Source organism: Chiloscyllium plagiosum, unplaced genomic scaffold, assembly GCF_037043375.1.
Source record: "Chiloscyllium plagiosum isolate Xiang-an unplaced genomic scaffold, Cpla_swu_hap1 HiC_scaffold_8, whole genome shotgun sequence".
NCBI classification, from domain to species: Eukaryota; Metazoa; Chordata; class Chondrichthyes; order Orectolobiformes; family Hemiscylliidae; genus Chiloscyllium; species Chiloscyllium plagiosum.
The window spans coordinates 74,609,905-74,633,735 of NW_028270146.1; the positions used below are offsets into that span (position 1 = coordinate 74,609,905).

Below are 23,831 nucleotides of genomic sequence, written 5' to 3' on the forward strand. Positions count from 1 at the left end.
GCCTGACCTGCTGTATTTTTCCAGCACTGCACTTTTTGACTCCCACAACAATTTAGCACGTAAAATTCAAGCACATGTGTTCGGGGATAATGTGCTGACTTGGATAGAGAACAAATCAGCAGGCAGGAAGCATAGAACAGAAATTATTGGAAAATATTAGCCTATTATAACGGGTGTTATTGAGGAAGTTAGAAAGCCACAAAGGGATCAGTTCCATGTTTGACTTCTCTTTCAATGCATACTGGGGACTCAAGGGTTAAACATTCCACTGCCAAAGAGCTCAGTGCACTATCAATTGTAAGTCTGTTCTCTTCCAGTATAGACAGTACATCTCAATCGGGGGGTGGGGGGGGCGCTGACTGTATACCAGAAAAGGAATCCAGTGAATCCACATATGTGGATTCCTCTGCAGCCTCAGGTAAAGGTATTTGTCATCCCCAAACAAAACTGATAGCCTTAACCACAACCCTGTTAAACTGCCTCCTGCTCCCATTGTCTTACTTCCCCTCCATATTAGCATAGGTATGCGAATCCCCCATTGAGAACAGACAAAACCCTTCTGTTTTAATCACTTCCCATCAACACATAATCATGAAGGATATGACAATCAGTCCCTATAATCCATTCACAAGTTATCACAGGACATCAACATTCATCAGATTTTGTAAATTCACAATTGTCTATCTTAAACTATGTAATGACAATCGACCATGTAACTGATAGACCTTTTGTTTAATTCCTATAAAAAATACTGCCTTTGTGTGTAGGGCAGAGATTTATGAAGAGGTGTCACCACAAGTAGATGAACAACCACTTCTGGTCACATTGAGAATCTTTCGCCGGATGTCCGATAATAAAGCATCTACCTTTGTGCAGAAACTGGTATCGTCCGAATTTGTGAAAAACATACATCAACATTATAGCAAAACATTTAGAAATGCATAATATGATCAAGCAGAGTCAGCATGGCTTCATGAAGGACAAATCATTCCTGACAAATTCTTTGAGAAGGTAATGAACAGGATAGATAAACCCATGAGCTGTGAGTGTAATACATTTGGAATTTCAGAATGTGTTTGATAAAATACGACACATTAGGTCATTCAATAAGGTAAGAGCTCATGGTGTTGGAGTTGGAACATAGCTAACTGAATATAAGACAGAGAGGTGGGATAAAGGGTGTGTTTTTAGGAGCAGTCTGTAACGAGTGGTGTGCCATAAGGATCCATGCTGAGTTTGCAATTATTTACAATAGATTTTAATGGTTTGAAAAGTGAATGTACTATAGCCAAATTATGACAAAAAAATTTGGTGGGACGGCAAGTGGTGAGGATAAAACAAGGAGTCTGCGGAGAGATATGAATGGGGCTAATGAAAGGGCAAAACTTGACAGATGGAATAAAACATGTAAAGTTATGTACATTGGCAGGAAGAATATAGGACCTCAAAGGAGTACAGATTCATAGTTCCTTGAAAGTGGAGTCGCAAGTAGATAGGATAGTGAAGACAGCATTTGGTATGCTTTCCTTTTTGGTCAGTGCATTGAGTACAGGAGTTGGAAGGTCATGCTGCAGCTGTACAGGACATTGGTTAGGCCTCTTTTGGAGTAATGTGTACAATTCTGATTACCCTCCCATATGAAGGATTTTGTGAAATTTGAAAAGGCTCAGAAAAGGTGTACAAGATGTTGCCTGGGTTGGAGGTTCTGAGCTAAAGGGAAAGGCTGAATAGGCTGGGGCTGCTTTCCCTGGAGCATTGGACTCTGAGGGATGACCTTATAGAGGTTTATAAAATCATAAGGGGCATGGACAGGATAAATAGACAAAGCCTTTTCCCTGGGGTGGGGGAGTCCAGAACTAGAGGGCATAGGTTTAGGGTGAGAGGTGAAAGATTTACAAGGGGGCAACTTTTCCACGCAAAGGGTGGTGTGTGTATGGAATGAGCTGCCAGAGGAAGTGGAGGCTGGTACAATTATAACATTTAAGAGGCTTCTCGATGGGGATATGAATGGGAAGTGTTCAGAAGGATAAGGGCCAAATGCTGGCGAATGGGAATAGATTTATCTAGGATATCTGGTCAGACATGGATGAGTTGGACTGAAGGGTCCATTCTGTGCATCTCTAAATAGAGAAAAACTGCAGAAAGTTATGGACTTATTAAATTTTAACTTATGAAAATTTGCATCAAAATGTGTTGTTTGCTTTTAGTCCTTGCCTATAAATCTTAAAAGGCTAGCACCCAAGTTCAGCAGATATTAGGGTAGGCAAATGGAATTTTGTCTTTTATTTCAAAGGAATTGGAGCATACGTGGTGGGCGGCACGGTGGCACAGTGGTTAGCACTGCTGCCTCACAGCGCCAGAGAGCCGGGTTCAATTCCCACCTCAGGCGACTCTCTGTGTGGAGTTTGCACATTCTCCCTGTGTCTGCGAGGGTTTCCTCTGGCTGCTCCGGTTTCCTCCCACAGTCCAAAAATGTGCAGGTTAGGTGAATTGGCCAAGTTAAATTTCCCGTAGTGTTAGGTGAAGGGATAAATGTAGGGGAATGAGTCTGGGTGGGTTGCGCTTCGGTGGGTCGGTGTAGACTTGTTGGGCCGAAGGGCCTGTTTCCACACTGTAAGTAATCTAATCTAATAAAAGAAGAGAGGTTTGCTTTACCTACACAAGGGACTAGTCAGACCACAGCTGGAATGCTATAAATAGTTTGCGCCCTTTATCTAAGGAAAGATAGACTGACATTGGTGGAAGCTCAGATAGGGGTCATCAGGTATGGAAGGACTGTTTAATGAGGAGATGTTGAACATGTTGGATTATAAAAGAATGAGAGCCAATCTTATTGAAACATACAACACTCTTAGGTGATATGACAGGTAGGTTGTAGGCAGAAATATTGCTTTTCCAGTGTAAAATCTGACCAGAAAGCATAATCTCAGAATAAATCGTTACACATTTAAGACCGAGATGAGAAGGAATTTATTCTCTTAGAGGGTACTGAATTTGTGTAATTCCTTACTACACAGGGCCATTGAGGCTGGATTGTTAAGTATATTCAAGGCTGAGATAGAGAGCTTTATAATCAGTAAGGGAATCAAGGGTTATTGGGAATTAGGTAGGAAATTGGAATTAAGGATCCTCTGACATGGAGCAGACACAGTTGGTTCTATGTTTTATGGTTTTAAAAATTAGTAGTTGTAATAGCATACCGAAAATGATTGTCTGAATAAAATTCAAATGCAGACCTGATAAATAAATTGACAAGAAAGATGTTCTGCATAGAATGTTTGAGGAGCTAAGCACTAAATTGAAAAGCAGATGTCAAATATTATAGTGTAATTAGATAGATGTATATGTAGCTAAAAGCCTGGTTGGGGTTAAAGTTAGTTCTGGTTTGTGGACCACTTTCACCAATTATGGGAAAAGTAGGGACTATACCATTGGGACAACCATGAGTGAGTCATGCTGTGACCAGCATTCTTGTAAACTGCTTAACTAGGGAAGTAGATAGGGTTCTAAACTAAGTAGGTAAAAACAAAGACTGCAGATGCTGGAAACCAGATTCTGGATTAGTGGTGCTGGAAGAGCACAGCAGTTCAGGCTGCATCCAAGGAGCAGCGAAATCGACGTTTCGGGCAAAAGCCCTTCAGGAATAAAGGCAGAGAGCCTGAAGTGTGGAGAGATCAGCTAGGGGAGGGTGGGGGTGGGGAGAAAGTAGCATAGAGTACAATAGGTGAGTGGGGGAGGGGATGAAGGTGATAGGTCAGGGAGGAGAGGATGGAGTGGATAGGTGGAAAAGGAGATAGGCAGGTAGGACAAGTCCGGACAAGTCATGGGGACAGTGCTGAGCTGGAAGTTTGGAACTAGGGTAAGGTGGGGGATGGGGAAATGAGGAAACTGTTGAAGTCCACATTGATGCCCTGGGGTTGAAGTGTTCCAAGGCGGAAGATGAGGCGTTCTTCCTCCAAGCGTCTGGTAATGTGGGAGTGGCGGTGAAGGAGGCCCAGGACGTCCATGTCCTCGGCAGAGTGGGAGGGAGATTGAAAGTTTGGGCCACAGGGCGGTGTGGTTGATTGGTCGGGGTGTCCCGGAGATGATCCCTAAAGCGCTCTGCTAGGAGGCGCCCAGTCTCCCCAATGTAGAGGAGACTGCATCGGGAGCAACGGACACAATAAATGATATTAGTGGATGTACAGGTAAAACCTTGATGGATGTGGAAGGCTCCTTTAGGGCCTTGGATAGAGATGAGGGTGGAGGTATGGGCGCAGGTTTTACAGTTCCTGCGGTGGCAGGGGAAGGTGCCAGGATGGGAGGGTGGGTTGTAGGTGGGCGTGGACCTGACCACGTAGTCACGGAGGGAACGGTCTTTGCGGAAGGCGGAAAGGGGTGGGAAGGGAAATATATCCCTGGTGGTGGGGTCTTTTTGGAGGTGGCGGAAATGTCGGTGGATGATTTGGTTTATGCGAAGGTTGGTAGGGTGGAAGGTGAGCACCAGGAGCGTTCTGTCCTTGTTACGATTGGAGGGGTGGGGTCTGAGGGCAGAGGTGCGGGATGTGGATGAGATGCGTTGAAGGGCATCTTTAACCACGTGGGAAGGGAAATTGCGGTCTGTAAAGAAGGAGGCCATCTGGTGTGTTCTGTGGTGGAACTGGTCCTCCTGGGCGCAGATACGGCAGAGGCGGAGGAATTGGGAATATGGGATGGCATTTTTGCAGGAGGTAGGGTGAGAAGAGGTGTAATCCAGGTAGCTGTGGGAGTCGGTGGGTTTGTAAAAAATGTCAGTGTCAAGTCGGTCGTCATTAATGGAGATGGAGAGGTCCAGAAAGGGGAGGGAGGTGTCAGAGAGGGTCCAGGTAAATTTAAGGTCAGAGTGGAATGTGTTGGTGAAGTTGATGAATTGTTCAACCTCCTCGCGGGAGCACGAGGTGGCGCCAAAGCAGTCATCAATGTAGTGGAGGAAGAGGTGGGGAGTGGTGCCGGTGTAATTACGGAAATCAACTGTTCTACGCAGCCAACAAAGAGACAGGCATAGCTGGGGCCCATACGTGTGCCCATAGCTACCCCTTTGGTCTGGAGGAAGTGGGAGGATTCGACGGAGAAATTGTTAAGGGTGAGGACCAGTTCGGCCAAACATATGAGAGTGTCGGTGGAAGGGTACTGTTGGGGACGTCTGGAGAAGAAGGCTCTCTGCCTTTATTCCTGATGAAGGGCTTTTGCCTGAAATGTCGATTTCGCTGCTCCTTGGATGCTGCCTGAACTGCTGTGCTCTTCCAGCACCACTAATCCAGATTCTAAACTAAGTAATGAGGTCAACAAATTAAATATAAACATATGTGCTATATTAAAGCGTGAGATAAGACAGGCAATTAGTAACAAGAAATGAGGGTTCAAAAATGGCAGGCGTGGGCAGAAAAGCAACTAGGAATGCATAAATAATCAAGACTGAATGTTATGAAGACAATGGAAAATCAAAAATAAATGCTTTCATAAATGATAGCTTGCATTGAAATAGATAAATGTGATCTCATGGAGATATGGTTCCAGGATGATAAGGTCAATAATGTTTTAGATTAGATTAGATTGCAGCGTGGAAACAGGCCCTTCGGCCCAACAAGTCCACACCGCCCCGCCGAAGCGCAACCCACCCATACCCCTACATTTACCCCTTACCTCACACTATGGGCAATTTAGCATGGCCAATTCACCTGACCTGCACATCTTTGGAATGTGGGAGGAAACCGAAGCACCCGCGGGAAACCCACGCAGACACGGGGAGAACGTGCAAACTCCACACAGTCAGTCGCCTGAGGCGGGAATTGAACCCGGGTCTCTGGCGCTGTGAGGCAGCAGTGCTAACCACTGTGCCACCGTGCCGCCCATAATATTGAGGGATGTATGCCATTGAAGAAAAATAGAAGCTTGGTGAAAGGAAGGTTTGCACTGTTAATTAGAGATGGTATTTGTGCATTAGTTTGAGACCTTGATTATGGATATTAGGATGTAGAATTGGTTTGAGAGGAGATGAAGTATAGTAGAAGAAAGAAGTCACCGTTGAGAGTGGTCTATAGGACCTCTAAATGTAGGACATTTGTTTTGATTGGTTCTGGTTTGGATGTTGAACTGTTCCAAGCCAGTTGTAGATGTGCTTTCCAGGGTGTGTACTTTCCTGGATACTATCCCCCTGGCGGACCTCATTACAATCATTACACTCCTAATTCACATGTGTGTATGTGAATTACCAGTAACAAAAGATAAAATCAAAGACTCTGTTGATGCAATTTGATTCTATTATCATTCAAACGACCGGGATGCATTATTTTGAGACCCTTTTGCTGACTCAAGTCCACATACCGGCAGCAACTACGATGGCTCGCCAGCCTGAATCCTGAAGAAAATCTTAAGTATTTAGCCGAGGCTTGGTTTTGTTTTAGGGTTTTGCTGTGCACTGACCTAGAGTCCCTCTGTTCAGGATATGCCCTGAGTGAGACTATGCAGTTGTCCTCGCACAAGTGGTGTTCCTCAAGTTCAGTCGCACTGATGACGGTATCCACTTCAATTGACATACCCTGTAATCCACATTTTCTATTGGCGAAGCCAGTTGTAGTGCTTGTTTGAAGCCCATTTGAGCTTCAGCTAATAGGCGTATTTGCATGGCTACATCATTAATTCCACATACCAAACAGTCTCTCAGTATCTCACTAAGATTTCAACCAAAGTCACATGCCTCTGCCAATCATCTTAATCTCATCAAAAATCCCGACATGGATTCCCCTGGGTCTCAAACTGCTGAGAAAAACCCATAGCATCACAGAATTAGAGACAGCTTGGGATCATAATATTCCTTAACTAAATCTGTCAAATTTTGAAAGATTTTATTTTTCCTTTCTTTTTTTTCTATTTTTTTCTTTTTTTTTAAATTTAACCCCCACACTACCACCTAAGTGCGATAGTGCTTATTTTTTCCCCAGCACCCATGGTGTGTGAGTGCAGGTGTGAGACACAGTGAAAGACACAAAGTGCACGAATCTTTATTCAATTTCCACCACCACGAAGATAGGAAAACACCCGGGTGGCCAGTGACAAGCAGTGCCCTTCACATCGAAGGGCAATGTCGTGTGATCAAAACAGTGAAGGGGAGGGTAGGGACTAAATCAAAATAGAGTTGGAGGGGGAAATAATGCACTCCACTCCCTGCGGCGCCCACCTCTCCCTGAACAACTCCAGGGTGTTGGTGGACACCGCGTGCTCCTTCTCCAAGGACACCCGGGCCCTAACGTAACCGCGGAAGAGGGGCAGGCAGTCGGCCCTAATGACCCCCTTCACGGCCCGCTGCCTCAACCTGTTGATGGCCAGTTTGGCCAGGCCAAGGAGCAGACCCACAAGGAGGTCTTCAGACCTGCCCTCCCTCCTCCGTACCGGGTGCCCAAAGATCAGGAGCGTGGGACTGAAGTGCAACCAAAAGCAGAGGAGGAGGTTTTTCAGAAAATCAAAAAGGGAGTGCAAACGCCCACACCCAATATACACGTGGTCCACGGACTCCACAGCGCCACAGAACAAGCAGTTGGGCTGGAAGTCCGTGAACCACCGCAATCTGCGGTTGCAGGGGACCGCTGCATGCAGCCCCCTCCACCCCAGATCCCCGAGAGAAAGGGGGAGGACTCCCACATAGAGAGCCCTCCACTGGGGATCCCCACTGCCCGGTGGCAAATGGGAACCCCAAGGCGTGTCCGGACGGTGGATGAGGGAGAAGAGGTGGATGCTGTGCAGCAGCAGTCTATATAAGGCCCGCCTTTTTACCCCCGGAAGGGAACAAAATTAAAATTCCGGAGGCGGCTCAGGTTGTGGGGCACAGGCTCCCGCGGGAAGTACGGGACCTTGGGGCCAATGTGAAATTCCGTCCGGGCTGAGGTGAGCGCGGATGGGATCCCACCGCATACCTGAGCGTCCTCCAACTAGTGCACTACGTCGGGTCCGAGCACCGCTGTTTTAAGGTGTCGGATGCCAGTGGCCACGTACTGGATGTCTACCGCTGCCCTGCTCGCTATGTCCTGTGGCAGCATCCAGCCCAGGCCCCCGGCACCCAGCACGTCCCCGACCCTGGTCACCCTCGCCGCCACGGCCCTCCCCTCCGAGAGCCACTCGAACCCGCGAGTACGGAGGTGCGGATTCCTGAGCAACGGCTCCCTGACGACAGCCGCTACTCCAGCCGGAGGGTAGGCACGACGCGATTCAACCATGTTCCAGACAGTGATCAGGTCCTGGTAAAAGACAGACAGCGTCTTGAGAGCGACCTCCAAACCGTCACGGTCGACGAACAGGAGCTGCGTGTCGTAGTTGAGGCTACGCACCTGGCGGACAAAATACGTCGCCAGGGCGCACCACCTAGGAGGAGGCTCGACTTAAAGGTATCGCTGCAAGGTCTGAAGGTGGAACGTCGCGACTTGGGTGCGACACTCCTGTTTATATCTGTCAGCCAGGGCTCCCTATTGAACTAGGTTAACAGTCCCAATTGGGGAACTCATATTCTAAAAGGTTAACCTGGCTGACCTCATTACAATCATTGCACTCCTAATTCATTTGTTTGTATGACTGTACCAGTAACAACAGAGAAAATCAAAGACTCCGTTGATGCAATTTGATTCTATTATCATTCAAACAATTGGGATGCATTGTTTTGGTTTTTAATCTATTTTGTCCTTCTCATCCTGGATACTTCCTTTGTTTTATTGGAGATGATCCTCATAAATGAGACCATAGCTTCTCATATCCTTCAGATCAGTTTCACTGGCCTAGGTTATGGTCTCTCACCAGATAAACAAACTGCACATCTTTCTTTAAATTGCCTTTGTTAAATGCATCAAAACTGTACCACTACCTGAAAATAAATACTTAGCATATAAACACTGTGGAGATCGGAGGATAAGAATTTTGCAACAAGTAACTCAGCCCCACTCTCCCCAAAATCTACCTATACTCTACAAAACACAAGTCAGGAGTGTGATGGAATACTCCCCACTCGCCTGGATGGGTGCAGCTCCAACAACACTCAAGAAGCTTGACATCTAGGACCAAGCAGCTCATTAGTTTGACCCTCATTCGTCACCTTAAATACTCACTCCTTACACAGTTGGAGTATGGTATAGTTGTTGATTAGAATCCCTACAGTGTGGAAACAGGCCATTTAGCCCAACATGTCCACACTGATCCTCCAAAGAGTAACCCACCCAGACCCATTCCCCTACATTTAACCCTGACTAATGCACCTAACACTACAGACAATTTAGCATGGCCAATCCACCTAACCTGCACACCTTTGGACTGTGTGAGGAAACTGGAGCACCTGGAGGAAACCCACTCAGACACAGGGAGAATGTGCAAACTCCACACAGACAGTTGCCCAAGGCTGGAATCAAACCTGGGTCCCTGGTGCTGTGGGGCAAGCAGTGCTAACCACTAATTCACTGCGTCGCTGTATGGTGTATCCACACTTTACAAGATACATTGCAGCAACTCACCAAGGTTCCTTTGGCAGAACCAAGATGCAACCTAATGCCCAGCATGAGAGCAGCAAATGCATAGAAACTACACCACCTGCAGGTTTCCCTCCAAATTGCACACTATCCTGGCTTGGGGTTATACCACCATTCCTTCACTGTTGCTGGGTCAAATTCCTGAACTCCCAGTCAAAATTTCTGTGTTTGTCCCTACACATCAAGAATTTCAGTGGTTGTTAAGGGCAATTACGGATGGCTTATAAATGCCTGTCTAACAGCAATGCGTACAAACCGTGAAAGAAAAATAAGTTATACTTTTGTCATTTCTCTATCATTACTTTGTCATTTAACCCTGTCCGCCCTGTTCCTATCCTGCCTTTTCTTTTTATCCAAGTGCCTATAAACTATCTAGGGGGGCCAGTTGGCTGATGATTAGTGTGTGCTTCAGTATAGTGTCAACAGCATGAATTTGACTCTTGTTTTGGCTGAGGTAGTTAGACAGCTGGGAGTGTAAGATGGTGACGAACCACCACTACTTAAAATATTGTCAAAAGGTAGCTTAGGATAAAGCATGTGAAGACAATGAACATTATCACAGGACCTGCCTTGGGCCCAGAATACACAACATGACAATGGACTGAATCTTCCCATCCCCTGAATTATGTGGACATTGGTGACAAAGTTGCCAGAATTATGTGAGATTTGATAGTGAGGTGCTTCCCGCTGTTGAGAGTAAAATGTTCTAATGTGTGACCAAGTGTTGAATGGCTAGTGAGCTGCACATGGCCTACTTGCATCCACTAACATGCACTAACATCCTCATTATCACATCATCTTGCCTCACTGACTTGCAGCTTCCCATCTCTCTCCTGCTGAATAGGAACCAGATGCCAACAGTTCCTAACATGAAAGTCAAAGCAGTAACCAGTGATTCCAGCTTACTGTTTGCGCATTTAGACCTCCATCAGTCACAGATATCTAGGGGTATACTCTCACAGTCGGCGCCTGTACATACAAAGTAGAGATGCAGGATGCCAAATACTCTCTGTCCGACATTTCCCGGAACAAATTAAAGAAATTTCAGGGCATCTACAGGCTTGCAGTGCTTGAGCAGGTGCAAGGAAGATGTTAAAGATGGCGCTGGTGCCAGGAATCGTGAGAGGTCCCAGTGGTGATCAGTATCTCTACCTGTGGCGAGTGGGAGAATGTGACTCACGATGCACATGGAGCATGGTGCATAGATAATAAGGTGGGCTTGGGAATATAGCACAAGAAAACTCTTTTGGGTTCACAGAAAGAATCTCACTGAAACTCATAAAATTGACACTTAGATGCTTTTTGGTAAGATTTTGTACAATGCTTGTCTCTTTTATTCCTCAATAATTTAATTCTGTGGTCCTTCTTGACTCTCCTGATTCTTATTTTTGCTTAAGGTGACCTGTTCTACAATCTTTGTCTATAACGACTACTAACACATGTTTGATAACAATTCTCATATTTTGTCCGTAGTTAAAGTTTGGACAGAAAATGTCTCTGCTTATAATTAGCCACAAATGTGTTGCACATTTTGGACAAATTCATTATGGACCTCTGATAAAATAAGAAATTATTTCTCCAATAACTTGGAGAATTCAGAAGCACAAAGCTGCATAATCCATCAACTCTTACAAAACATTCCCATTCTTTGAACAAATATTTACTCCTTTCCCAACATTACAACTGCTTCTTTTCAGAGGAGAACTGGAATTGAGTATCACATTTACTTGTTAATAGGAAATAATATTTTTCCTTGAAGCATGGATTTTCTTGCTGGGTGAGTAATGATTCTTTCATGATAATGTCAAATCTAAAAGACTGGTGTTAGATGACCTTTAGGTTGTTCCATCATGCTGAGTCAACATGCTGTACACAGTCTCTCGAGTCAGTCGTCAGGTTGTAACGTCTTTTGTCCTCAGATACTGTGTGTAGTAACATCAGTGAAAAGGGCAGCAGCATTTTAAAAGAGATAATTTGTTCATAGTCACATACTAAAGGAGTACATTTTGTGAAGAAATTCATTCTTTATGGTAGAGTGTAGTAAATTCTGTCTTTTCACATGTGTTCGACGAGTGTTGGATTTAATCTTGAAGCTGTGAATTGATGAAGCCCAATATTCCTACCATGTGTACAACTGTGAAAAGATGCAGATCATCATTCTTCAGAAAATTCAGGAGATTTAGACTACTTGTGTTGCTATGGATACACAAATATCACACAGAGTTATGTGTAAAATCGTAATGCAATGGGCAGAAAGATGGATTTGGAGTAATTGGACTCAAATGTGCGCCTTCTAAGGTTAACTGATGACAGCATGATTGATCTTCTATAACAATTACATCCATTAGTGCTATGAAGCTTTTTTCATATTCACAAACTGACTTGATGTCATTCTTATCCAGGAAGATTATTTTGGTTTAAATGTTGACAACATTGCAGTTGATTTCAGATCTTCAAGCTACAGGTTGTTCTGATATAATGCGCATTCCTTTAATGCGAATTTGCTGTAATGCGATTGACGAACTGAGAACACTGTTTCTAAAGCATGAACTTTTAAAACATGTGTTGTCTATAACAGCGATTACAGTGCCAACACCTTAAGCACTGTTTCTAAAGCGTGATTTTTCTATAATGCAGCATTGCACAAGAATACAACCATTGTGATATAGAAGAACTACCTGTATTATCTATTCTAGGTGCTACCTGCTAATATTGATCATGGCATCACAAGAATTGACAACACCATTTAAACTGAGCCATAGAGCTTGGTAATTATTTTCTTATACAAAGGTGGGAGATAGACGATAGAATTCTCCTAAAATATTTCATGCCTCCATAAAACAATTCCTGGACAACACCAAGGTTTGAGCTGACGAGGTGCAAGTTTCATTTGTGCAACACAGTTCAAACATTGACTGCCTCCAAAATTAGATTGTTTAACCATCTCGCCTTAACATTCAATTACTGTACGTTCAATTACATTCAATTACTGTACTTCCAATGCTGTTGCCCACAATTGCATAAACGTCATATTAAAAAAGAAAAGAACTTTTATCAAGGAGGTTTGGTGAATCATTAACAAGATTTGCAACAGTAATCTATCAAGGTTCCGTGGACAACCTGCCAAATCTGTGACCACTACTACCTAGAAGAAAAAAGCCGTCAGGTACATGGGAACACCACCACCTGTAGGTTCCCCTCCAAGTCACTCAGAATCCTGGCTTGGAAATGTATTGCTGATCTTTCAGTCTCACTGGGTTGAAACCCTGGAACTTGCTCACAAACACCATTGTGGTTGCTACCTACACCAAGTGGACTGCAGGAGTTCAAGAAGGGAGCACATTGTCATCTTCTCAAAAGCAACTAGGGAAGAGCAATAAACGCTGGCAAAGCCAGTGATGCCGAAATTATATGAATGAATTTTTTTAAAAACTGCAACAGGTAAAATTATATTTTTACATGTATCCAAAGCTTTCAAAGCATTCTTTTAATTGTCTCCTCAATTGCCAGATCATTCAAGTAAACTGGTCAGTCAGTGCCTAAAACAGATCATTCAGCCAATTATTGCATTGATATTTATGATGTTCACTGAACCCATATCTTTTTGCCGTGTTACCAATATTACAAAGGTGACTACACTTCAAATGTACTTAATATCATAGAGTTATACAGTATGGAAACAGACCCTTTGGTCCAACTCGTCCATGTTGACCAGATATCCTAAATTAATCTATTTGCCAACACCTGGCCCATATCCCTCTAAACCCTTCCCATTTGTGTACCCATCTGTGTACCCATCCAGATGTCTTTTAATTGATTGTAAAGTGCTTATGGCATTTAGAGATGAAAAATATTTTGTAAATACATTTTTTTTAAAAAAAGAATAAATTCTGTGTGGTTCTGAAGTTTTGTTTTTATCTCTCTTATTTCAATCGCAAGTTTTTTTTATATTTTGCTGTCTGTTAGCATAATAAGTAGATTTATTGAGCTGAAGACAACAATTTCAAAACTCATATATTAAATAGGCTTCTGGATATTAATTATTTTATCATCAGACAATTATTGAAGTTTTTCCCAAGAGATCATTCTGAGCTTCCTGCATCATTGCAGCTAAAGTATGTGATATTTATAGTAGTAGTAAGGAACTATAATACCTTCAACATGTAACAGACAGAAATCAAAATTCAACAACCTTAACTAAAAATATTGAACAAACAGCTCCTCAATCAGCTCGAGAAATGTTGTTATACCTCCGTAATTGAATTCACTGCACTTCAAAAGTAATTTATTGGGTGTGAACACTACTTCAGAGAATTTTGATTGTGCATACAATGCTAGGAAAATGACTTTCATTTACATATCACTTTATATCATCCCAGGTTACACCAAGGCACAAACAATGAAATGGTTTTGAAAAGCAATCACTGTTTTAATGTGGAAAACGTAACAGAAAAAAACATACACAGTAAGGCCATACTGTTATGGTCCCAGCTGATGTTAACACTGGACACGTTAGATTTCAAAGTGAAAGCTAGCTTGTTGGATCCTATTTTTCATTTAATATGGAGGTAATTTACTGTGCACATTTATAAGAGGCTGTCAGCATACTATCATAAAAAGAATAAAGTAGTTATTACACAAGAAGAAAAAAATGAACTATGTTACCCTAAATAAAAAAGTTGGAAAAGCTTAATTACAAAAATCAATAAAAGGCTGAATTCATTCTATTCCATTTATCTGTGCAATATCCTTAAAAACATCCAAATTGCAAAAAGTCGCACTATCTCCACACTAAGACTTCTCTCTTAGAACGGCATGGCTGTAACTGGTTTCTTTTTTGGTGAATTTCTGCACATTCAATACATGCTATTGTTCTTCTTTGGTGGTCAGTTAGCTCAGCTAGTGAGGACTGCAGATGCTGGAGATCAAACACACAGGTTCCCGAAACTCAGTTTCCAGCAGTTTTTTTTTGCTGGATTTCTTATTAGACTGTTTAACACTTCAGCCTTTACTCCCTTGCACGCCCATGCAGCATTTCATTGAGGGTCATGAGTCATAGAGGTGTACAGCACGGAAACAGGCCCTTCGGTCCAACTTGTCCATGCTGACCTGACTGACTTTCTGAATTATTTTGATATTTTGTGTCCTGAACACATCACAATTTTTTTCTAAACTTCTTCATGCACTGGAATATCTCCCACTCTTCCCTTCAATGGTGTAAAACATCATAAAATACACAGTAAATACACAGGTTTTCAAATTTCTGGGCACCAATCCACAAGAACAATTGTTTCTTAATTGTGTGCCAAATTAGAATCAAGATGCAGTTCAAGCATTTCTTTTTGCTTTTTCTGTTTCCATGGCTGTAGGATAAATGATGCTGGTAGTATCTGCTTTAATATGATTGTGAGATTCTTTCCGTTGTCCGTTGTCCGGATTTAGTAGGAACAACCCGTGCTTTATAAAAAGCTACATCAAAGGTGCTTTTACTTTATGTGATAAATCTGACTCCATTTATTACTCCAAGCAACATGTTGATGATAGTATTCAAGATTGATGTACCTTGAATTTTTTTCTTCTAAATTTAGTTTAATTTCAAATTTAAAGTGATGATCAATATAAAATTAATTTGCTCAGTAAGAATGATAAAGCTATGGTGCTTAAGTGTTTATTATTAGCAAGAGCTTTTTTTTAACATCTCCCCAGCTAATCCAATGCACCTTTGTTTTGTGTTACAGATTATATGACATCGCTGTGAGCAAACACAGAACTTAGGCATTATTTTACCATTCTTTAATTGCTCAGCAATGGCTGTTTGGCGAAGTATTGACTTTTCTGGCACAATGTTCACAATCTGTCTGTATCATATTCATTAAGTAGCTAAATCTGGTGTTGATTAACAGATTGGATCATTTGAAGTATTTGTTTATAGCGTAAAAATGCAGACAACCTGCAATGTTAGTTTGTAAACACGCAAAGAAGGCAAACTGAATAACATGAGTTACATCAACTCTGTCCCACTGGTGATAATTTGGAACCAATACCACACCTAGTCGTTGAGGTGAATAGCTTGGTTGCAGGGAAGCAACTAAGTTAAAGGGGAGGAAGATAAACACTTGAAGAATAAAGGACTAGAAGGATACATTGATAGGTTTTTATGAAAATGGGTGGGAGGAGGTTTGAATGGAGCAAAAATGCTGCTTTAGGCTGATTTGGCTGAATAGTTTGTTTCTGAGTTGTAAATTTGAGCTAATTCTATATCTACAAGTCCTGCTCCTTCATCGTCTTCAATCAAATCTCTTCAAGGTCTATGCTTTAGCAAAAGGTCCCAACTGTATGAACATATCGAAAAGGAACTTGGAGATGTGTTCTTACCTTTGACTTTTTTCTAGACAGTGTTGAACTTTTGCAATCCTGAAGCTGTACACATCCCAGCAAATGGCTATTATTTCATCAAACTGCTGAGTTGAGACCCATAGTTGCTGGAAACATGTCAGAAGACAGGTCATCTCTGTAGCATACCCTGCCTTTGAGTAGCTTGAGTATCCATGCTAATGATGTGACTGGTGAAGTCACACTTTTCATTTGTATTTTCCAAAGGTTTTTTTAGGTATGGACTCAATGATAATGATGCCACTGAATGTTAAGTGGGAGGCGGAAGGTTAGAATCTCTCATTGGCACTATTGCTTGGCAATTATGAGGCATGCATTCTACTTGTCACTTACCAATTAAAGGTTGGATATACGCCAAGCCTTGAAACAAGCAGGCATGAGCTACTTTGATATCTAGGATATGCGAATGGGAACTGAACACTGTGAAATCATCATTGAACATCCTCATTCTGACCCTATGCCAGAGTCACTGGTGAAGCAATTGAAGATGATTAAGCCTAGGACACTGCCCTGAGCATTTCCTAGGTGAAAGTGGGGACTGCAGATGCTAGAGATCAGAGCCAAGATTAGAGTGGTGCGGGACAAGCACAGCAGGTCAGGCAGCATCTGAGGAGCAGGAAAATCGACATTTTGCGCAAAAGCCCTTCATCAGGAATTTCCTGTCAAGGTGTCCAGGAGCTGAAGTGTTTGACCTCAGTCACAAATTTCTTTTATTGCGCCAGGTATGGCTCCCAAGCACTGTAAGAAATTTCATCCTTATCGCTGTTGAACTGTTTTATTTGGGGACCTTGGTTTCACATTTGGAATTCACCTAGTGTCCCTGTTGAGATCAAAATTGCAATGAGATCTGGCACCTAATGGTTCCGACAGAACCCAAGTGAGCGTTGGTGAGCTGATTATAGGTTATTGCGGCAAGTGTACTTTCTATGATTCCTTTAATCACTTTGCTGATAACCAAGAGTAGACACGTCTGGCAAGTGATTGACCGGACTGGATTTCTCCTGGGTTGAATGGGTAAAACATTTCAGTTTTTGTCGTTTTTTTTTATCATTCTTAAATGGGCAAAATTTCTTTGGACAATCTTCAGCATCAATGGGTAGGTAAAAACAATGACTGCAGATGCTGGAAACCAGATTCTGGATTAGTGGTGCTGGAAGAGCACAGCAGTTCAGGCAGCATCCAAGGAGCAGTAAAATCGGCGTTTTGGGCAAAAGCCCTTCATCAGGAATACAGGCAGAGAGCCTGAAGGGTGGAGAGATAAGTGAGAGGAGGGTGGGGGTGGGGAGAAAGTAGCATAGAGTACAATAGGTGAGTGGGGGAGGGGATGAAGGTGATAGGTCAGGGAGGAGAGGGTGGAGTGGATAGGTGGAAAAGAAGATAGGCAGGTAGGACAAGTCATGGGGACAGTGCTCAGCTGGAAGTTTGGAACTGGGATGAGGTGGGGGAAGGGGAAATGAGGAAACTGTTGAAGTCCACATTGATGCCCTGGGGTTGAAGTGTTCCGAGGTGGAAGATGAGGCGTTCTTCCTCCAGTCGTCTGGTGGTGAGGGAGCGGCGGTGAAGGAGGCCCAGGACCTCCATGTCCTCGGCAGAGTGGGTCCTTTGCAATTCTGAGTGTGGCCCTCAGCTGAGGCAGGGCTGACTGTAGAGAGGTTAGGTGCCGGTGCATTGCTGCAAGCGTGGAGCGGAGGATCTTGAAGGAGAACCGTTGCTGGTGTTTGTGAATGCTGTGCTCTTCCAGCACCACTAATCCAGGATCAATGGGTAGATGCCGGTGTTGTATTCCAACAGTTTTGCTGGAGGCGTGGCCAATTTTAAAACCTTGATCTACAGCTTTCAGCTAGAATACAGCACAAAACCCATAAATATTGCTGATTCTTACTTTCAGGCGGAGTGAATCTCTGCAAACAGTACAAATATGTTCTCCAGAAAGTATCAGAAATATTAAATTTCCACACATATCTGTTTAATGATTGGTGTTAGAGTTTGTTGTTCTCTAGATATTTATTCAAGGAGGATCCGTTGATTTAATGTCCACAACTGCATGTCTAAGTTAAGATAATGCAGGTAATAATGGGAAGGTCTCTCCATGACTGAACAGATTCTGAAATTAAAAAACCCCCAGTAAATCTCGATGAATGTTCGAATACTTCTTTTCTTGGATAAAATAGTGCCTCTAGGGTTTGGAGTTTGAACAGCGTCCTTTTTTGACCTGATGAAGAATTATGATGGACTTATATCGGCTGGCGTTGGCGAATAAAATTAGACGGAGACAATGCCTCTTTCAGAGAAAAAAAAGCCGTTGTTTTGCTACCAGGTTTTCTTAAATATTGCTCTGGAAGAAAAGAAAAAGTGCTTTTGAATAGAGTCACTGGAGAGGAGAAGCTGTTTTGCTGGCGCCGTGTTCCAGTAATGCAGTCAAATAAATCCGTGCTGTTCTGGGTGATGCAGGGGAGCCCATGCAGAAGCAGCGTGTGGAGATATTCACCGTGGGCGAAGGGAGAATTCGCAGTGAAAGACTAGAGGTGGGCAAACACCCAGAGTGAAAGGTGCAGCAGGACTGAAAGGAGAGGGATGGAATGGGTGAAATGAAAGTAGTTTCTCTCTCTCTCTCTTCTTTTCTGTCTCCCCTTTACACTGTCGTCACCAGGCAACCGATTTCTGACGAATTTTATTCCCGCCTGTGCAGTGGTCTTGTGGATGGTACAGTAACCAGCTTGGGGCGAACTGCAACTGGAACTGGGCAACTGCTGGACGCTGCTTTAGAATTGGTTCATCTCTCTTGGCGAGAATAGTAAAAGGGGGAAGGATATTAGTTTTTTGTTGTGGGTGGGGAGAATCTCTGTTTTGGTGCCCCCCCCCCCTCCTCCTCCTCCTCCTCTGCGAGATGTTTGGGTGGGGGTGAAGTTGACGATGTCACACACGGAAGCTGCAAGTACCATGGAGCCGAACGCGAGCTCCCCTGTGAGCTGGAGCTCAGACACCAGGGCAGCCGAGCTCAGTAACCTCAGTGACGGCAGCACCGCGGGAGGGAGCCAGCCCCCCGCCAGCCTGCGGCAGCACACCGAGGTGCAGAGCTACCGAGACTTCACAACCTGGGTGCAAATCCTCATCTTCATCGGCTCGGTCCTGGGTAAGTGGCCGCTGCCCCCTGCACACACGCTGACACAGCACACAGCTCACACATGGAACCCAGGACTCGACTAGCCACACACTCCATCTGTTTAAATTTCATGCAACTCATTTGTCTTTTTTTTAATCCTCCCTCACCCCATAAAATGTGCAATGTGTGGATTTGATGGATGGTGATAGGAGGTCGACGTTATGGAGAAACGCACACCTCAGTTGGGAATGTTGAATCTCTGGGAGTTGCCTGTGTACGCTTGTCGCCGGTTGAAATGGGATGAACAAAACTGGTGATGCATGCAGATCCTGCTGGTGCCCCGTGTCTGCGCGCTTTCGGGTGCATTTTGTTATTGTACAGACTGTTAGCTGCACAGAAAGTGTCGGCTGTCGGGTACTGCAGTTCAGTCCAGCAGATCCACCCCACTTCCAACTAACCTCTTGTCAAGGTGTTAATTCCAGCATCAAAAGGCGCAGGACAATCCCCTGCCCGCTTGACCCTCCTCCTGCCCACCACCACACACCTCCATTGGCAGTCAGCAGGCCTCTCCTGTAGAAAGGCACAGCTACTGCTGGAAAATACAAGTTACTTAGGAATTAGGAACAAGAATAGGCCACTCAGGCTCCCTCGAGTCTGCTGTCCCATTCAATAATACCAAGGCTGATTTATTGCTCCACGTTTACCCTTACCCTGTTCTATTCACCACTCCTGTCCCCCCGCTTTAATGTTAGTTAAAACTTGCATTTATATAGTGTCTTTCAAATAATTTTATATAAACGCAATAAATTCATTTACAGTGTGGTCACTTGGAAAAAAAACCTTTTTTGCACAAAAACAGAAATTCATGGAAAAGCTCAGCAGATCTGGCAGCATATGTGGAGCGAAATCAGAATTAACGGTTGGGGTCACTTAAAATGTTAACTCTGATTTCTCTCCGCAGATGCTGCCAGACCTGCTGAGCTTTTCCAACAATTTATGTTTTGGTTACAGCATCTGCAGTTCTTCTGATTTTTATTATTCTTTTGTACATGCACAGTACATTTTTCTTTGTTCCTAGAAAAACAAAGTGTGTGATACTTTAAAATTAACCCTCATCATAATTGCTCTGTTCAAGTATGAGCACGATCAGACAAGAATAGTAACAAAACAGGAGTATTCTATGCAGAAAGAAGAGTTTTCATTTTAAAGATTCAGTTTATCACATCAGAACATCCTAAACATTTAACAGCCAATGAAATATGGTTTTAATTATGATGTTGAAACTTTAACAACCAATTTGTACACAGCAATGAGCTAATGGACAGATAAGCTGTAAGATCTGGAATTTTTTTTTCCTTTTGGCTTTTTTTCTTTTATTTCTGCTGTTTTAAAAGCATTTATTGTTATTTTGTTGTTTTGTTTAATTGTCATTTTGTGACCAAGATAGCGCTGGTGAATGGCGACCTTTTACACTTTTCATTGTACTCCTGCTTTCCTATACTTGAGCACATGTGACAATAAATCTAATTCTCATTTTACTTCCAGTGATGTTGTTTGAAAGATAGATATCATGCATGCCATCAGGGATAACTCTCTCATAAATCCATTGCCCAATTTTGACTGTCTACTTATAAGCAGTTCAGCTTTGTGCAGTGAAAAGTCAGTTTGAAAATCTGATTGATTGGGAATCATCAGCAAAGACCCTCAAATTTGAGATAAGCCAGGAGATGAAATAATACCATGGTCTGGAGTTTCTCTTTTGATTCCTCCATTTTTGTTCCAGAGCACTTTTTGCCTGAAAATGGCTAAACCAATCGAAAAGGTAGCCTATTGCCATGCTATTTGATGCTGAATTTAACACTTAGGCAAAACCTATGTTTTTACTGATGGGAATCTGCTAGATATGCTGCAAAGCCCACTGAGCTACAGCTAAGTCTCTTTGTACAACTAGCCATCTCTGTACTTTGTTCATTAAACCATAATTTCAATTGGTGTTGTCCATTGTTGAAGAAAGATTTGCATTTATAAAGTATCTTTCAAGACATCCCAAAGCTCTTCATTTTTTTTGAAGTGTAGTCATTGAAATGACATCCATTTACTCATCCAGACATCTCACAATACATTCATGAACCATGTATATTTTACAGCAAGTTGGAACACTGCAAATTGAATTTCTGTGATCTTTCGCCTTGCACTTGGAGCTGGTACCTCTACAGAACTGACCATATTCTCAAATCTAATTCATCACTGTAACAAGATTCTGCTCCCAATGCCCATTTGTGGAACATCGAGTAGGATTTTACAATCGAGCTCCTTTAGAGTGTAAATGCACTAATACACACACATTAATAAAAAAAGACCTCTGAATAAATTTTCTTAATTTACTCAGAAACTAATGTGTTGAATGTGACTTATGGCACTGAGTATAACGGCAAGGAATCTATGTTAAATTTTTATAAAACACTGGCTTGATGTCAACAGGAATATTTGTCTATTTAGACCTTAATGCCATACTTTACAAGAGGTTTGAAGATACTTGAGAGTGTGCGGAAAATGTTAATGAGAATCATTCCAGGGGTGTGGAAATTCAGTTACATAAATAGATTGGAAAAATTGAGACTGCCTCCTTGACAAAGAGAAGTTTGAGACCAGATTTGATCAAGGCATTCAAAATCATGATGAGAGGCCTGGGCAGAGGGAATTGGATAAACTGGATGTGACTCATTAATAAAGCAGCAACTAATTTGTCATCATGGTGCTGCATTTTGGGAAAGCAAATCTTAGCAGGACTTATACACTTAATGGTATGGTCCTAGGGAGTGTTGCTGAACAAAGAGACCTTGGAGTGCAGGTTCATAGCTCCTTGAAAGTAGTCACAGGTAGATAGGGTAGTGAAGAAGGCGTTTGGTATGCTTTCCTTGATTGGCCAGAGTATTGAGTACAGGAGTTGGGAGGTCATGTTGCGGCTGTAAAGGACATTGGTTAGGCCACTTTTGGAATATTGTGGACAATTCTGGTCTCCTTCCTATCTGAAAGATATTGTGAAACTTGAAAGGGTTCAGAAAAGATTTACAAGGATGTTGCCAGGGTTAGAGGATTTGAGCTATAGGGAAAGGTTGAATAGTCTAGGGGAGTTTTCCCTGGAGCATCGGAGGCTGAGAGGTGACCTTATAGAGGTTTATAAAATCATGAGGGACATGGATAGGATAAATAGACAAAGTCTTTTCCCTCTGATGGGGGAGTCCAGAACTAAAGGGCATAGGTTTAGGGTGAGAGTGGAAAGATATAAAAGAGACCTAAGAGGCAACCTTTTCATGCAGGAGTGGTACGTGTATGGAATGAGCTGCCAGAGGAAGTGGTGGAGGCTAGTACAATTGCAACATTTAAAAGGCATCTGGATGGGTATATGAATAGGAAGGGTTTGGAGGGATATGGGCCAGGTGCTGGCAGGTGGGACTAGATTGGGTTGGGATATCTGGTCGGCCTGGACGGGTTGGACCGAAGGGTCTGTTTCCATGCTGTACATCTCTATGACTATGACTCTATGTACTTCAAACTTGTACAGGTACAGATTTAATAAAGAAATATATATCTTTCGCGGAAAGTCTTTGTTTTAGCGTTTATGTTATAAAAATTAGGTGAAGCTATTGAAAGATATTGATTAACTGCTCACTTAGAAATGGGACAGTATGTCATTGAAAATGGGAGGCAATGGCACAATACTGGAGTTGTTCCAATGGCATTGTTCACCAGGGTGTTACTGAGTGGATGGAATGTCTTCTGAGCCAGGCTGTCAGCCAATTTGAGAAGCAAATCATGGCCCTTTGATGCCCATAGTATTTATTTTTCCCTAATAACCATTTAGTTTTTGCCATGTTTGGATTTACTGGATTTTCCAGTTGAAGTGATTTCAAAGTTAAACTCCCATCTCTTTCTGTATGGCTGAGAGGAGGAACAAGAGTGAACCACAAATTCAGTCTTGATTACTACTGTGCTGACTGCTTTCTACCTGCCAGCCAACCCTTCCAGCCCTCAGAGATGAGAGCCTTTCTTCCACAATATTACTTTGTTGAGCCTGGAGAATGATCTCCTTCCAATGTTGCAGTATTAAAGCTGCTGGAGCTGCCGGCTATCTCCTACCACAGTCCACTGCTCAAAATGAACCAAGTCTACAAGACATTGAGGCATCTGGTAACCACATTATGTTTGCTCAGGCATAGAAGGAAAATTAATCCTTCTAATTTACACTGAGGCTTTCCTGAACATCCGCTGTAATCGGTGGAAGATTAAAAGAATCAATTTTTTTTTAAGTATATATAAATAGAGTTGACTCTGATCTTGCACCAGAATTAAGGAGACACCTTATAAATTGTTTATTAGCCTTCCATTGATTTTAACCCAACTTGGAAGCCACCCAGATTCTGTCCCTGATTCTGTTCCACAGGAGCAGTGGAAAAATTGGATAGTGTAAGAAGTGTTGATCTGGCTCCTCATCTGACCGTTATCCATTGTTGTGTATTTTCCCTGTGAAGATTGCACATTAATATAATTTACTTCCGATCAATTCTAACTCTTTATAAGGTGCCTGTTGATTTTTAGTGTTAATGCTATTCATACGTATTCTTCGAATTGATGGATGTTAGATAGCTCTGGCATTTAAAACACTCTTCTGAAACAAGTGAGTCCTTCTTTGGTAAAGCTTCATAGAGACTAGTAGGTCTGTTTTCTTGATGGTTTTAAAATGTGTTCTTTGAGATTGTGTGACACTGTCAATCTCAATTTAGCCTGAGGTAGAGCTGAAAATGTGTTGCTGG

At 42.7% G+C, this 23,831-nt stretch overlaps 1 protein-coding gene across 3 annotated transcripts in view; it reads left to right on the top strand.

Moving 5' to 3' along the window:
- The window catches only part of gpr176 (G protein-coupled receptor 176), a 115,141-nt gene that overhangs the window by 42,410 nt on the left and 48,900 nt on the right, over positions 1 to 23,831 (top strand). The window contains exon 1 of one of the 3 annotated variants that reach the window (XM_043697952.2): positions 17,198 to 19,047. The exons of 1 other annotated variant lie outside the window; for it this stretch is intronic. In XM_043697952.2, the coding sequence (XP_043553887.2) occupies positions 18,828 to 19,047 (220 nt within the window). In that variant the 5' untranslated portion in view covers positions 17,198 to 18,827. Of the gene's footprint in view, positions 1 to 17,197; positions 19,048 to 23,831 lie in introns of those variants that run through there. One more of the 3 variants, XM_043697960.2, reaches the window with a different exon arrangement.